The 16,668-nt window shown below is 42.5% G+C and overlaps 1 protein-coding gene across 5 annotated transcripts in view; it reads right to left on the bottom strand.

Annotated features, from left to right (window-relative positions):
• LOC121088532 (ephrin type-B receptor 5) overlaps positions 1-16,668 on the bottom strand; it is a 68,270-nt gene that overhangs the window by 8,663 nt on the left and 42,939 nt on the right. For all 5 annotated transcript variants that reach the window (XM_040594780.1, XM_040594779.1, XM_040594781.1 and 2 more), the window contains 5 exons: positions 15,433-15,588; positions 12,959-13,297; positions 3,032-3,156; positions 1,800-1,962; positions 848-962 (listed from right to left, as the gene is read on the bottom strand). In XM_040594780.1, the coding sequence (XP_040450714.1) occupies positions 848-962; positions 1,800-1,962; positions 3,032-3,156; positions 12,959-13,297; positions 15,433-15,588 (898 nt within the window). The remainder of the gene's footprint in view (positions 1-847; positions 963-1,799; positions 1,963-3,031; positions 3,157-12,958; positions 13,298-15,432; positions 15,589-16,668) is intronic.

Genomic DNA, 16,668 nt, shown 5'->3' with positions numbered 1-16,668 from the left:
CTAAAGTTAAGTAGTTTGTACATTTTTTTAGGTCAGTAGAAAAAGCTAAAAAGTCCCTCTTGTGCAGAGGCAGAGTAGCGCAAGGATACAGAAATCCTTTACTGATAATCTAGGGGATTAAGTTCAAACCTCAACAAATTCAAGGAGTGGGCAATGACTGTTCCTTTTCAACAGATAACAAAACCCCCATTGTTTATGTTTGTGCTTCTACAAAACGTGACCCTTACTTTTCTCTCTTTCTCTTTAAAACTTCTGTCCTCCTTTTTTTGCCGTAACAGACTATCTCTACATTGTCTTATCAGCCCTTTTTTTCTTGCCAAAATGGAAAATGGTAATTGCTTTTTTTAGCCTGTATTTTACGAGTCAGTGTTCCACGGAACCATTGGGGTTGTACAGATATTATTCTTCAGCTTGGTCTTTGGTTAAAGGGTGTTTAATCTTCTTTCTAAGAAGGTACCTAACTTCTAAGTAAGTGGATCTAAATACTTACTCCACTAGTCCTCCTTCACCACATTGCTTCATTCTCCGCTTGATGCCTAAAATGTGATTTACAGTCCCTTCTTTACTGTGATGCATTTAAATACCTTCCAAGCACCAGCTTTAAAATGTTTCCCTTGTGTTCATATTGCTGACTTGCCAAACATCAGCTAAGTACATGAGCTGTTTACCAAAGGAAAGGCTCCTCAGATAGAAGTAATGGGGCAGGATCTTTCCTTAATTAGAAAGTGGCATCTCAAGGACATCTGGATAAATGTAGATCAGGCTGTTTCCCTTGGGACGGGGTTATGTAGCAGGGGAAAGATAGTTCCACTGTCTGCAGTGCACATGAGCAGGTCAAGGAATTCACCTCTTGAAGATGATGGCAAGGATGGCAATGGCAGCAATTACCAAGAAGGCTAGACCACCAAGCGCTGAGCCCACGATAAGCGGCAGTCGGTCTTGTACCATCTCCGAGCGCTCCCCTAGCGAGGAAGACACATGCACACACATACACAAACGCAGAGGACAGGAACTGTTAGTTTCCCTTCTACTGTCTCAGCCACAATTCCATCCCTGCCAGCCATTATGCTTCCCAGGCTAGTCCTGGCAGACCCAAATGTCCAACTTGGTTATTCCTTTACCTTTCAGTCACTGTGCTACTCCAGTGCCTGCCTTCCTACTTCTGAAAAGGCAGTGCTCCCCCCAAATCCACATTTCTTTCCTTCAGTCCACTGCCACCTGCCCAGCCACGTAAGTATAGGCTAGCTCTACACCTGGGCTTTGATCCCGCTGTCCCCTATTAACTTAGCTCATAGGTGACCTACGGGAGTTCCTCTGACCCAGACCGAAGAATATCACAAGGCATGTTGCTCTCTGCACGAACAGAAGGTGGTGCTGCTGGAGGGCAACCTCCTGGGTATATGTCCTGTGACTCTTCTGTCTTTAAGGCTTTCACAGAGCATTCAGCTCTATGATTTCCTGTGGCAGGTGGGTTCCAAACTACAGCAGGATATAGTGCTATGTACTGTGAACACCCTCTTAAAGAGAGTTCTGCCTGCACACTCTGCTCCTGCTGGTCGGGGGATGCAGAGCCCATAAGGACTGGGGTGGGGAATACGGTGGCAGTGTAATCAATACACTCTGACAGCATGGAGCTTCTCTGAGTGACCAGATCTGCGTACACAAATTACGATACACAGAAATACAAGTTGGGTAGGAGTGTCTGGTAGCAGTCCTCCAGAGGATAATCTAACAGTCAGGAACACATGCAAGTGAAAGATGCTCATGTGCAGATCTGAGTACAAAATAGTAGCACTTACCTCCCATTAAGGTCTGGAAATACATCTTTCCACTGTACGGGCCATAGCCCACTGCTGTTCTAGCTCGTACTTGGAAGGCATAGATCTTGCCTGGGCTCAGATTTGATATGGTGGCCATGTTGGTTTCACTAGTCAAGGTGAATGAATTATCCTCATCTTCTGCCTGTGAATGTCAGTGGCCAAAAAGGAATGTAAGACTTCTGCACATATCGCTTGCTCTCCTCAACGAGGAATGCTAGTTTCCATGCCAGCCCAGTATTCTCTGAACCGGTTACAGAGCCTCCCAACCACAACCACTATTCCAGACCTGACTTCCTCACACACTATTTGTTCCTCACTGCTGCTTTTTGTTCCCATGGGCCTGGGCTTCCCACAGAGCTCTGCCAAAGACCCTCAATTCTGACCTAAACAAGAGTGAGAGACAAAATTACCTTGTTCCATGGTTCCTTGCTAAGCATATCCATTTAAAAAGTCATAGCCTGTCCTGAAAATGTGTTTTCTACCAGCTCCAAACTCACATATTCTAGGAGAATCCAGAGCAAAAACACATGTAATGCTGTAGCCAGGAAGCTGTTAGACATATTATTACAAATAGCAGGCCCTTTTACTGCTACAGAAAAAATAGCCCCACACGATCCTGAAAGATCAAGAATACAGAATGAGAGCTTGTCTGAACAGCCCTATGTACCCCTTCTCAAACCAGTTGGATTAGGAGTCATGGAAGTTGTGAACGGAGAGCAACTTTGTACTTGCCATCCTGTAATTCCAGGACAGAAACAGGTAACAGACATCTTTCACTTAGTGCACGGAGTAGTGCATTAATCCACCCAAAATGTCTTAGAGATGACTGTCCAGGCATAAATGGGGACACAGGACTTCCCTCCACAAACACACCACAGAATGTTGCAGTGAGCCCAATTCCAGTAGACAGATTTGGGAACTTCAGTTCCTTCCACTGTTACCTGTATCAGCTGGTGCTAAACTTATTATGTTGTTAGCCACAGTTGTCCCTAGGTGGTTCCAAGTTGGGAAACACAGATGGACTGATGTTAGACAAAGTGTATATTATGAACATCTGGTTTTGCTACAGCTTGCTCTTTGTTCATCATTGAAGTGTTTTTCTCCATCTTATTCATCTGAATCCAGGGGTGCATCTCCTAGACAGAAGGCTACCCTGTCCTCTTGTGCATAACAGCTATGTGACAATCAGCACTGCCTCACTTTCTGCTCACCTTGTCAAAGTAGCGCAGCTGGTAATCCAGGATGATCCCATTGGGCTGGTCTGGCTGAGGCCATGACAGCGTGATACTGTTGGTAGTGCGACTCACCTGATGCATCATGGGGACGGCAGAGGGGACTGGAATAGAGAGGAAGGAGAGATTGCAAAGGGATAAGCTTAACAATGAACTATAATTGATTAATATTATGATGAGTTAATAAGGTAGGTGAGTGCCTCCTTTAATTTCCCTCAATTTGAATTATGAAACACGTCATAAAATAACCGGAAGAAATCCAGGCACAATTCTAATCTGCTGGGAGATACAGTCACTGACAACTTGGACAGAAAGAAAATTAAGAAATCCGCAACCAACTGATCATGCACAGGAATTATGGAATGCTCTACACTGTAGCTGGAACATTATTCTGATCGCCAGATTTGCAATTTTAACATGCAAGATGACAAGGTGTTCAGTGCCACTGCCTCATTCTAGGATCACACTTGGACAAACAATGAGATAGCAGTCAGAGCAAAAGCAGAGCACACTACCTCTGTTCTGCTTCTCGCCCAGATTATCATTGTTTGGGGAAAAATATCAGGTAAGGCTATCAGAGTAATGGAGGTCATTCACTACCAGGTCACAGTTGCAAACCAGAAGATGGAGACTGACAACTGATGCGTTAAGGAACATATTTTGACACATTCCTCAGTTCAGTGGTGCCAGCTCAGCTGCAGATCATAGCAACTGAAAGCATTTCATTTTCACAGCCTAATATGCAGCCTTGTGTTCAGACTAGGTCTAGGATCTCAAGCCAATCCCAGTCAAGGCTATTGCCCAAATGTCCAAACTACCACTGCATTTGAGGCTCTCAGTCCTTCTGCAGGCCACAGAACCACAGCAGTCCCGTCTGCATGGGCTTCTAACAAAGCACTCCTGTCTGGAACCAGCACCTAAAGGTCACGGTTAAGTGTACACATGTGGAAGCTTCACATACAGTTTTTCTGTCTGCTCTTAAGTAGCTTGCTAAGTTTCTGTCATTTGGTAAACAGGCGGCCAGCCTGGTACACTACCCAGATAGAGATGTTAACTCTCTTGATTCCAATATGATATCAAGTGTTTATAGTCTGTGTCAGATATTAATTACTGTGGGAAAATGTCAACTTCCCTTATGTAGAAAGCAAGGATCTGGACATCAAACATAAAAGATGGCTTTGGAAGCACGAACATAAAACAGAAGGCAAGCAAGAACTTGTGTCTACCAATTTTAGAAATCTTTTGATTGGCTATTCTAAAAGTTTGAAGTTCAGTTCCAGGCTTTGAGAGTTGTGTAACTTCCCTTACTTCACACTAACCTGAAACTCATTAAATCAGTAGGAAGGAAACAAAATGTTAGCCTGAAGATAATACAATTAATCATTTCAAACACTGTTCACGGAACTAATATTAGATTACAAGGAGAAACAAAACAAGCTACTATTTGGGGTAGTAATGCTTTTCAGTTTTTTGTACTCCTTGAGGCACCATTCACATATTCTGAAGACAACAGAAGTACAAAACACCTACTTAATATATTGCAGGCCCTTTCCTGAAGTAGTTAGTTCAAAAAACAGCCTCAGAACAGGAACAAAGATGTATGGTTGTTAAAGGCACTTGCATGTGAAGCTTTCTGGAGAATGAAAACTTCTACAAAAGACATCCATGAATTTTTATGTACACACACACATACACATGCACGTTCTCCAGGTTCGTGCAGAAGACAAAAGAATATGAGTTTCTTTCTAGGAAGAGATTTTCAAGCAAAAGTTTCAGTATAATTGGAAGAGGCTCCTTCAGCCTGCCAATTGTCTGTCCACAAAAGTCTTCTCAAGTTTTGCTTCCTCTTTGCAAGCAAAATGTCATCTTGCCAAGAAACCTTCAGGTACGCAGCAAGGGAACCCTCATTTTCCTAATGCAAGTGATGTCTTCAGCAGCATTTAAATTTTCCAGAAAAAGCATGCCAATGACAAGCTGCCACCTAACTCCACCGGTTTTACACAACAAACTTCCTTGATGCGAGGAATGAGGTAGAGACAAATGATCAAAAATTGCAGAATAGCATTTTCGTCCCTCATTAGTTGCTAAAAAGGTAAAAGTATAATTTTTAGTAACAAGATAAAATTATTCTGAAAGAATACAAAATGGACTCCAAACAGCTCAAGCAAGTGGGAACCACTTACAAGTGTAAATGAAACAAAAATGTAGGAGCATAAACAACAAAATGCTTTCATCCTTACTCCTTGTATTGCTGGTCTTTCAAAGAGGATTGCACAATCACTTCACCTACTAATGACAAAGTTGCCGCAAGGATGGAAGACAGCAGTAAATAACCAGTACCATAGGTAGCATTTAAGAGTTACAAATTAGTAACACTGTATTCAAATGATAATGGGAGGAGAATGGGGTAACTGATCAGTTAACCTTCCATCAAGACAGATTCCGCTACATTTTAACATTGCAATAAGTTCAAATTCCTTCTGCTAGGTCATAAAACATACACAGCGAGAGGTGCAAACCTAAATACAGAGCTTTCCTGCCAGGGAAGAGCTGCTTCCTTCCCGTTTTGAATGAAGATTTTGCAGAATGGCTGGAGTTAGATTTCCCCTCCATTCCTGCCCTCCCACCTCTTTGCATTCCTCTCCTTCCCACCACCATCAGTTATTCTTCCCACTTTTCTCATTTCTTTCCAATCCACAATTTTCCCCCTACCTGGAAAAAATACTCAAATAGCCACATTTGACCTGCATCATAGTCAAAACGTACCCATTCTGATGGTAATATGCGCTATCCATTTTCAGCTACCCATCGACAGGTTATCTTTTGCCTCCGGTGCAAAGACCTGGGCTGGCACTGTGCACAGTATGTGTAGGCACAGCAAAATCTGCACCAGAGCAATGATAATAAAAGGTGCTCTTACTCAGACGGGCAGCATGCAGAAGCAGGTCACAACTAGTGGAATTACAAGTATTGGGAAACTTAAGAAGAAAAAAAAATATCACTGGAGCAGCTTTACCCAGAGTTACGGTGTGTGTATCTCTTGACCATGCACCACAGTAGTCTAGAATGTCCCTATTGCCCAGGTAGTTCCATCACTGAGGATAAGGCAGGAGGGATGTTCAGAATAATGCAGTCCGCTCATTAAAAATAGCTATTTCAGTGATACATACCTAATAAGCAGATACTACTTAAGGCAAAAGCCTAAACCAGTACAAATGTTCAGTAATAAAAATAACTACAAATCAACGCAAGACAGGTTGTCTTTAACCTACCTCTCTATGTCAGAGTTCAGATTTTGATAAATGTATTTGCCCCTCTTTTAAGGACAAAACATATGAAACACTGGCCACGGAGCTGTGCCACCACTTCGAGTAAAAAGAGATATATAGATTTCACCTTTGAAAAATTTCTGACTAATGTGATGTGAAATGTGAATGTATTTGTGGGTGGAGTAAGTATGTATTTCCTGTCAGAAACATGAGACAAAGTTACTCTCCCAGTGTTAATATATTAAGAAATACAAAGTTCAAGGTTGTATGTCTTAAGACAACACTCAAACTACCATACTTCTGCTGCCACAGAAGTGCTAGATGAGTATTTTAGTTTGTATGCATCATGACTATTAAAAATGTTCATAAAAGAGCACTGCTTTTAAAGCTCGTTGCATTTATACAAGTGTCCAGTTCTATATTGACTTGTCACTTTCATTAGTTTTGCTCTTTTCACGTGGAGTTTATAAATGGAGACATGCTAGGCCTCTGTCTAATGACAGCTGAAAGAACAGGGTGCACTTCAATCTAATCTGGGCAGTTGGACTAGAGAATCATTGTAGGACCCTTCCAACTGAATTGTTCTATTCTATTCTATTCCATTCCATTCCGTTCCATCCCATCCCATTTCAAATGCACTGAGAGCAAACAACATGTTGTGAGATTAGACCCCTAAGGAAAACTGAAAAAGGACTGCTTTTTGTATACTATTTATAAAATAGCAGAAGTATGGAAAATTCTTGCACATATAAAACCTAACTAAAGCTGTAAAGCAGTCCAAACATCAGTCAAATACGGCTCCCAGATCCTATTTTTGTGGGCTGTCAGTTGCAACTCTTCTACCTAGCAGGACAAACATACCCGGGTATCCACACTGAGGTGGATTTAAAGATATTTTGAGTACCTCAAAAAAGATACATTGTCTCAGTTGCTAATGTTTGAAAAGTTTCTGCTGTTTTCTGGTAAAGCTGATGTCCTTGTCTGTGTTACCAGCCCAGACCAGCAACATACGTCTGCAAGCCTGACAATCCCAAATCAATAGTAGGTAAGAAAGGAATGTGAAGGAGGTGCAGACTACTGTGTGGCAATCCACACACACAGCGCACAGCCAAGTGCCATTCTCAGAAGACCATGAATGTCCCTAGTATGTGACATTCAGTCCCAATCCCATGCAGATACCCATGACAGACAGCTGAATCCCATCCCCAGTCAAGACAATATGTGGAACCAATTCAGCCCACTCTACAGCAAAGACCCAAGGAGCCATTCAGTTGCCCATAAATTTGAGAGGCCCCTGGTATCGATTCTCTCTGTCATCCAGATGGCATTCCAGTAGCTGCTGGGTGTTCTACTGTTCCTGTCATATCTGCTAGTCCCGAGTAGGCAGATGTCTTGGCCACACCAGGGTGTCTCCGATGGCCTTAGATGCTTACAATTGAAAAACTGAATGGAGCCGAGCTGACGGCTGGAAATAGCCTCGTGTTTGGAGGCACTGATCCTCAATGGGGACTTCAGCCACCCTAACACCTACTGGAGGAGCAACACAGCAGGGCATAAGCAATCCAGGAAGTTCCTGGAAAGCATCAGTGACTTCCTGACCCAAGCAATAAAGGAGGCAATGAGGGCAGATGCCCTGCTGGACCTCATTCTCACAACCAAGGAAGAGCTCATTGGTGACATGAAGGTTGAAGGCAACCTTGGCTGCCATGACCATGAGATGGTGGAGTTTAAGATCCTGAGAGGAGCGAGCAGAGCAAAAAGCAAGTTCACAACACTGGACTTCAGAGAGATGTGACCCCTTTAGAGATCTGCTTGGAGGAATCCCATGGGATAAGGCTCTATATGGAAAAGTGGCTCCAAAAGAGCTAGCTTGTGCAAGGACTACCAGCTTCAGGTGCAAAAGCGGTCCATACCAACAATCAGGGATTCAGGCAAAAAATGACAATAGGCCTGTGTGTTTGAACAAGGGGCTCCCAGCTAAACTTGCATATAAAAAGGAAGTATGCAGAAGGTGGAAGCAGGATCAGGTCACCTGGGAGGAACACAGAGGTGCTGTTCAAGCATGCAGGGACATGGTTAGGAAAGTCAACGCCTACCTGGAATCACACCTGGCAAGGAATGTCAAAAGCAAGAGCTTCTCTAAGTACCTAAGTGGCTACAGGAAGACTACAGAAAATGTGGGCCCACTGCCAGGTGGCACAGGGGGCCTGGTGACACAGGACATGGAAAAGGCTGAGGTACTGAATCTCGTCTTCACAACGCAGCCCTCTGTACTAGCAACACCAGCCTTTAGGAACTCCAGGTCCCAGAGACAGACAGCAAGCCTGGAGCAAGGAAGATCTTCCTGGTGGAAGATCAGGTGAGAGAATGTTTAGGCAAACCAGACCTAGATAATTCCATGGGCCCTGATGGGATGCACCCATCACGGAGCTGGCTGATGTCATTTTAAGGCCATTCTTGATAATCTTCGAATGATCATGGTGACCATGAGAGGTGCCTGAGGACTAGAGGAAAGCAAATGTCACTTCTATCTTCAGGAAGGGCAAGAAGGAGGACCCAGGGAATTCTTCCTTCAATTTTTCTCTTAGTGACAACAGATGTCACTGAGGGAAAAATTAAATCTTAAGAGTGTTTTCATTTTTCCTATGTAAGAAAAAACAAACACAGTTAAATTCTTAAGGACCTCTGACGAGTGCTTAGGGTTAGCAATTAGATCATAAATAAGCAAACAGCTTGTTACTTTGAAAGCTGATGTAGTTCATTCAGAGGACAATGAACACAGAGCTCACACTCCACTTGCTTTACCTGCTGGTTTTAGCCTGGCAAAACACGGTCCTAAGTAGTTTTTGGCAGCTCTCTTTTTATTTCTTTCCTGTTTTGATCAAGAAAATGCCTTGCCTGTGTCCTTGGTCTTGCCTACTAAGCCTACTGGACTCCATCTCTCTCTGGAAAAAAAACATCTTCAAGCAACTCATCCACTTTCCTTCATAATCCCGTAATCATATTTGGCATTTGGTTCCTTTTTTCTTCTCACACCATTTCACCTGAAAATCTTCTGTCAGGTCCTCCTAAATTTCCTGGCACTACCCATAACTGTCCTTGTCCCCATTCAGCCTCTTACACAAGCCTTCAGATTTCATTTCTGCATTTCTATAGATTTCTGGTATTACCAGGTCTCACCACTCTGAATCCAACTGATGCAGAAGGCTGCTACATATCTTTTCACAGGTACAAGGCAACCTGGTCACATAACCTTTATCCTCACATATCTCCATTAGCTCTCATTATGTATGGATTCAGTTAAAAACAAATCTACTCACTTTTAACAGTCTACGTGGATTTCCTCCAACATCTGAGTCTCTGCTGTCTTTATTTCTTCTAGGTATGTAACAACTGCCTGAATGAATAAGTTCAGTAGCATGTCTCTGGCAACAGACATTACTACATGCTTCAGTGGAAGGTGTAGGAAAAAAAGATGGAGAGGTAGTTACAGCTGTGCACAGAGAAAGTCTTTTCAGAATCCTTTAAATGAAAACCTGACTTCAGTCCTGAGATGTGAAAATAGTATTTGTTTACCCTGATAAGTACACTCAAAGATATTAAAATAGTGTTTAAATTTTTAGTCAGTTTAATTATATATATATATTTTTTAATAATACAGTTGGATTTTAAGTTCTTTGCTTTCTTTGGTCAAGTTCCCTTCTGTGAAGTGTAACCCCACTACAATGACATAATAGCCTTTCCTCACACAGCTGATGCTATCTGGAATTGCCTCCCAACATCTTTCTGTGTATCTTGACACTTCTTTAGGTAATCACCCTCAGCACTTCAGACCTGATCTGGAAGTAATTCCCTTCTCTCTTGCCTCATCTTTGGACAGATTTTCCTTCTGGCAACTTGCATATCGTATTTGCATGTCATACTATTACTATCCAGAAAGGTTTTGTTATTACTGTCCAAACAGGCTTCAGATCCTTTTTGCTATAGAAGGTTAGTAAGTCTTACTACATTAAAGGATGTTTTCCAGTGCCAGCCCTTCTTATTCTGTCTTCAGACACAAAGTCAGCAAACCGTAGGAACACCATCATCAGGCTACCACAGGGAAACGTGTCTGTGTGACCAAAGGATCCTATCATACTTTGAAGCCAGGGCTAGCAGACTGTTAGGAGTAAGCAAACTCAGATGAACAGTGGGAAAGTGAATAGGAGCACAGGAAAAAGAAAGAGAAAACAGTAGAAATGTTCCAGCACAGAATATTGCCTACGGTACCTCTAACAAAGGGGCAGACAGTGGGGAGAAGGATTATTTGGATCAGCAACTGGAAGAAGTGAGAAAACTCTGACTGATGTATGAGTAAGCTGAATATTCAGAAACTGCCACAGCTGGAACATCTTTCTTTGGTCACCTTTAATTCAATGGAGAGAATATTTTTTTTTTGGCTACAGCCATTTATCGTGAAAGCTTGTCTTTCTCCCATTTGCTTTTTTTATACCCTTCATGCTTTCCTGTCCCTTCTTTGTCTCTTTCAGAACATAAGCTCCTGAAATGTCCATCTCTGCTTGTATAATAATAATAATGATAATAATAATAATTGGTTTAACACCACCAAAAACAACAACAATAAGCCATGCTAAAGCGAAAACCTGCTGAAGGGATTGAAGGGAGGGGGTATGTATGAGACAGGCCATGTGACAGGGGAAGCAGGGCCTTGTTAGTATGAGCTGTCACTACAAATCGAGGGCAGCTCATCTCAAGCTCACTTATAATGATCTCGAGGAAGAGCAAGGGAAAAAAACACAAACCGAACACAAAAAGAAGCCACTCAGCACACATTGCTGTTTAAGAAAGTTGGTCTCCCTGAAACCGCTTCAGTGCACAGGAGAGACACCTTAGAGAGAGACACCCAACATACCCAACACACCCAACAGAGACACCCAGAGACATCCGGAGGAACAGGAGAGGGCAGAACAGTCAAAATGAAGCAAAAGAAGAGGGTAGATTTGGTGATTCCAGGCAGGCAAAGGAAGTAGCTACTCAACTAAATTACCTCAAATATAGATGAAGGCTGAGATGAGAAGCACGAAGGAGATTTCTTTGGGATGTTAATAGAACACCTACCTGTCTCCAGCAGAAGCCAAAGAAGCTGCCTGGAACTACTACACAAATTACCCAGCTATATGATTGACTGTAAACAAAAACTAATCACCATTTGCAGCCAGTCTCTTAGAGGGAAGGGTTACCCTGCATGGGCTCTGCTACTTGGTGCCTGTCAGGTAACATTTCAAAGGGAAGGAACCGACATCAAACCCCTGGCACCTGTTAACAGTAGGAAATTACTTGCGGTGTACATGCCATGGGTGTTCTCCCATTTCTCTCCATATATACATATATATATATATATATATATATATATATAAAAGCCTTCTGTATGCTATCCCCGAGTCTGACCTACTCTTCAACACTTTAATGTCTCCCCTTCCTTTGACAGCCCACACAAGCCACTAGTATTTTAGTTTAGTCATCCCTGCAGTTTAGATCCTAGTTACAAGGATCATGACACCTTTGATATAACTGCACAACATATTTTAATATTTCTACCATGTAAAAGGCAAAAAAAATTTAACGTATTTTGTTTCCTATTGACAGGAGAATGATATTTCAAAAGCATTTGTCAGAACAGGGAGGCTAAAAAGGCAAGAACAAGGTAGAAGAAAATATATAGCATGCAGAAGAACCAAGAGCAATTTCAGTAAAACAGGAATAGTGATCCCCTTCTGGATTCTTTTTCAGAATTCCATTTAACACCTCTCCAGGAATCATAAAAAATGTGGTTTTCATATCCTTTTACGACCCACAGGACTGCACAGCACTAATACATGCCATCCCAGGGTCATGAATAATTAGGTGATGAGTAAATATTGTTTTGTACATTCCCTCTTGTCATACAGCACCTATCTGTATCTTTAACTGCATCTTCATTTTTAGACAGTGCCTATCTGTCTCTGTTTTCCACTTCCTTACTTTGATATGCAGTAGGGCAAAGGTGGATAGATTTGATGAAATACTAAATACCACTTGCTGCAATGCACTAGAGTATGAACTGAAATGAGAAGAATGAAAGGTGGTGTGTGAGAACAAGAAAGGATGGAAAAACAGAGTGTCTCAAAACAGAGACACAAAAAAAAGGTGAAGGTGTGACAAATGCTAGAAGGACTGGCTGAAGTATAAGAAGATGAAATGGAGTAGGAGGTAGAGAAGGTGAAGAGGAATTGAAGAAATGCTCTCTAAAAGCTGCTGTGGCAAGCTGATGCTCACAAAATCCCCGTCAAGCTCCAAGTGTCCCCTGCCTCACACAATGAAGCAACATACTTTGACCCACAAAACTGCATCCCCCACTGCTGTCTTCTCCAGGGCAGCTTCTGTCCCAACAACTCTTCTCCATATGCAACCACACCAGCTGCTAACTCAGTTTTTCTGCCAAGAGAAAGCAGGAACAAGGAGGGCAGAAGTGAAACCATGGAACTAGCAGGGCAAAATGAAAAAGGGCACAACACACAAGAAGACAAAGCTCCAGGACTAAAAAGATAAAAGCAAATCAAATGAGAGACTGAAGTGGAAATTTTGGGGGTCTTCTTACCTGACTGGCTGGTGCTAACGTTGATGGTGGCATAGTGGGGTGCTTCTGAACTCAACTCTGTCACCAAGTTGACAGCTTGGATCTCAAAAGTGTACTGCACACGGGCCAAGAGGTTGGAGACTTGCACACGACTCTCTGTCAGGCCCACCTGGCGTGGCTCGAACTGCACGCTGTCCCCACAGCGCACGCAGGGCCCCGAGGACCCGGCTGGGCACACCTTGCAGACGACGTTGAAGAAAACATCCTTGCGGCCACCCAGGTCCCTGGGGAGGCGCCAGGTCAGGAGCACGGTGGAGCCCACGATTTCATAGCTAAGGTCACGAGGAGCAGAGGGGATGCCTATGGGACAGAACAGAAGATCAAAATCCCCATGAAAGGAGGATGGGGGGATTGGGGGTGGGGGTGGGCGAGGTGAAGACAAAACAGGGAAGAGAACAGAACAAGTCACTTTTTCTTCTCATTCTTACTCTTCTCTAGTTGTTCCTCTGAACAAGGCTCAGGAAGACAGAGTCCAGACACAAAGGAGCAAACGTACTATCGCATCTTAGAGAAACAATATTAACAGAAAGGGTCTTTGCTTCAAGGCTGTGACTTACTTTTCCCTAAAAGAATAGCCAAGAATACCCTAAAAGAAATTCCAAGGCTTTGAAATTTAAAATTTTGCATGACCTTAGTAAAGATTTGCCTCTACTGAGACCTCTAATTCTCTACTTTGGCACCAAGTACCTCCGAACTCTCTCAGCCTTCAGCTAGCCTGTTCCACCTATTGCGGGAACTGAAGGCCAGTTTCCCCAATTCCTGCTGCCCTTCAGATTCCTGAATGGCATTGGCAGCAAACTCGGACCGCTGAAAACCTGCCCATCCTGTGCATCCAGCACTTCCCTTGCTAGCACAGGGACAGCGAAGAGGAGGCGGCAAGCGCAGGGGGTGAGCAGATGGCAGGCGGGTGAGAACGAGGCAAGCACTGGAGCTGGGAAGTGAAAAGCCGAGGCAGGTAAAAATAAGCAGCAGCATCGCCCTGCTAAGCCCAGGCACAGACACAGACACAAACTGGGCAAGCCTGGAAGGGCAGGGACAGAGGCCAAGCTCAGTGGCAGGGAGGGGGGGCAAGGGGAACATGATTTAAAGATCATTTCCCTCAGAAGGCTGTAACAGGATCCAAGAATCCTCATTCTCACCATTACTCTACGGTCCAGAAATAGCGATGAAAACTATGGGCAAAGCTAACGCTGATCAATAAAAAGGATGACACCCTCTGTTCGTGCCGGCGGACTGGGTCTCTGTGGGGATCGCTCCAGCTGCAATCTCGTGCATTGCTGGAGCATCTGAGTGTTCCAATAGCTGTATTTCCCTGGGGACTCACATCTCCAGTGTTGTTAAAAAAATTAATTATGCTGGAAATCTGCACACAGGAGACTTTAAAAAACATATTACTGGCAAGATGAAGTATTTGTACATCAGGAAATGTCAGAATTAAATTTTCTTTTGTGATTTTAACTGGGCCACTCAGCATTTGCATTGCAGTACAGTATTTAATTGCATGATTACACACAAGATTTTCTTGAGGATTCTCATCACAGTCAGTGCAAAGGATTGACAACTTCTCAGGAAAAATAATCCCTGCGAAACGAAAATTTCTTGATGGATTCTTTGCAGTATAGTAAGCAAGGGATTACAGAAAAAAAATGACAATCACATTTCCTAATTTCTGAGTGTTTAACTTCAGAGTCATAGAGTCTGCAAGATGCTTTACGAACTTAGTTTTTTCCCCTTTCACTTCCATGAAGTTCAAGGGTAAAGTTTGATATATTATTCAAACTGTATTTTTGAGTGTTGATCACTAACTTTATGTCATCTTCTACATCTAATAATTCTTACCTGACCTATTAATATGCATAATCAATGACTGTGAAAAGTCATAACTGAACCACAGAAAAGTCCATGAAAAATTAATTATTTTCCCATAAATAAAATATGCAGAATTCAAATTTTGTGTAGTAAATATATCTTCACACTTTCAGTTATAAAGGGAAGAAAATAATGGTTATCTCCTTCAATGAATAATGTTTACCCCATGTATGAAATGAGTTTAGCATATCATGAGAAATTAGTATATTATTTTCTCATTAGAAGTTGTAGCTTATGCATACTTGCAATGGACTAATTTAAGGTTGCATGAGTCATCTAAAATTTGACATTTTTTCACTTCTGAGCATCTAGTATTGCAACACTGCAGTATTCTCAAAACACAGCTTCACCACCGCACCAACATTGTAAAAGGCACGTGGGAACATTCCTGCCTTTCCATCTGCCTTCAGTGACCAGTTACACCGCACAGTCAGCTGGTGGAGCAAAAAGGCAAGTGTTGGGTTATTTCACAGGTCATGAGAAGCAGTGAATTGCAACTCCCTTGAATCATTCAGGCACATTCTCTCCCATTAACTTTCTTTCAAACACTCCATCCAAATACTTACCAGTGCAAGGAGCATCAGAATTGTCCGAGGCAGATCGGTAGTAGCGGTTCTGACACACACACTCACGGGAACCTGGCAGCAGAGTGTGGCTGTGCGGAGGGCACGGATGGCAGGGGTCATCTCCCACAGATATTTTAAAGAAACCAAGGGGACAGGCTAAGAGGAGGAAAATGAGAGAGGCAAAAGCAGGTAACTCATTAATTCAGATTCCAGAAACAACACAAGCTTATTTACATTTAACTCATGCTGCTATGGTAGGGAGAAGTTATTACATGGAGTAGCTACTCCAGGTCTTGTTGCTTTACGGAGCATGCATTATGAAAGCTGTAATTCCAAAACAGCTTATTTTATTCTATACAGTAGCTTATTAAATTGATTGACTGGCAGATGAAAGAGAATCAGTCCAGAGACAGCTTTGGCCATCTGAAATAATTGTCTTCTCATTACTTACTCAAAGAGCTTCAGCACTGGAGAAGGCAAAGAGCCTCGGCATGTGACCTGTCTGGAAACTGCCCTAACAGTTACAGGTATTACCCACACCTCTTTCCCTGCATCCAACACAGCCACAAAAATGGATTTTTTATGCTGCCTTCCACGGTTTCATTGCTTAAAGTAATATAAGCTACCACGGCTGATTTTGTATCTAAATTCAGAGCAAGCACTAAGACTGGCAGTCCCATTGTTTTTCTGTAGGTCTGGAAACTTCCCAATAATAGATAAAAGCCTCTTAATTTAGTCAGATTTAATCTGCAAACACATAGGAACATGTCTACACAAAAACCTGAAACAAGAATGGAAATCCATCCTGCAGGGAAGGAAAATGAAGAAATAATAGCTTATTAACAGGATGGGAGTATGGCACATTCTAGGTTTAGCAAGGATTCTATACTGTATTACCTAACAGAAGGTGCTTGGAAGTACCAGGATAAAGCTTTCATAATTTTAATCTAAGTTTTACGCAAGTTTTCTAAAGCTGATTTTCTATAGAAATAGAAATATAGAAATACAAACACAGCACTTGCAGATTCTACAGACTGAACAAGCTCAGGTGAAAGTTCATTTGTGGACTGGCATTTGGTTAGCTAACTTCATGATAAAGAGCATTTACAGGGAATGGGAAACTTTAAGATAGACCCCAGATGAACTTTTGATGTCAAAAGACCCAAGGGACACACTCAGGAGAACTGACCTATGGATTACCATAAGCAGAACATTCCAAAAAAGTATGGATAGTAA

This window comes from Falco naumanni, chromosome 5 (assembly GCF_017639655.2).
Source record: "Falco naumanni isolate bFalNau1 chromosome 5, bFalNau1.pat, whole genome shotgun sequence".
In the NCBI taxonomy this organism is placed as follows: domain Eukaryota; kingdom Metazoa; phylum Chordata; class Aves; order Falconiformes; family Falconidae; genus Falco; species Falco naumanni.
This window is presented reverse-complemented; position numbering and strand designations above follow the sequence as displayed.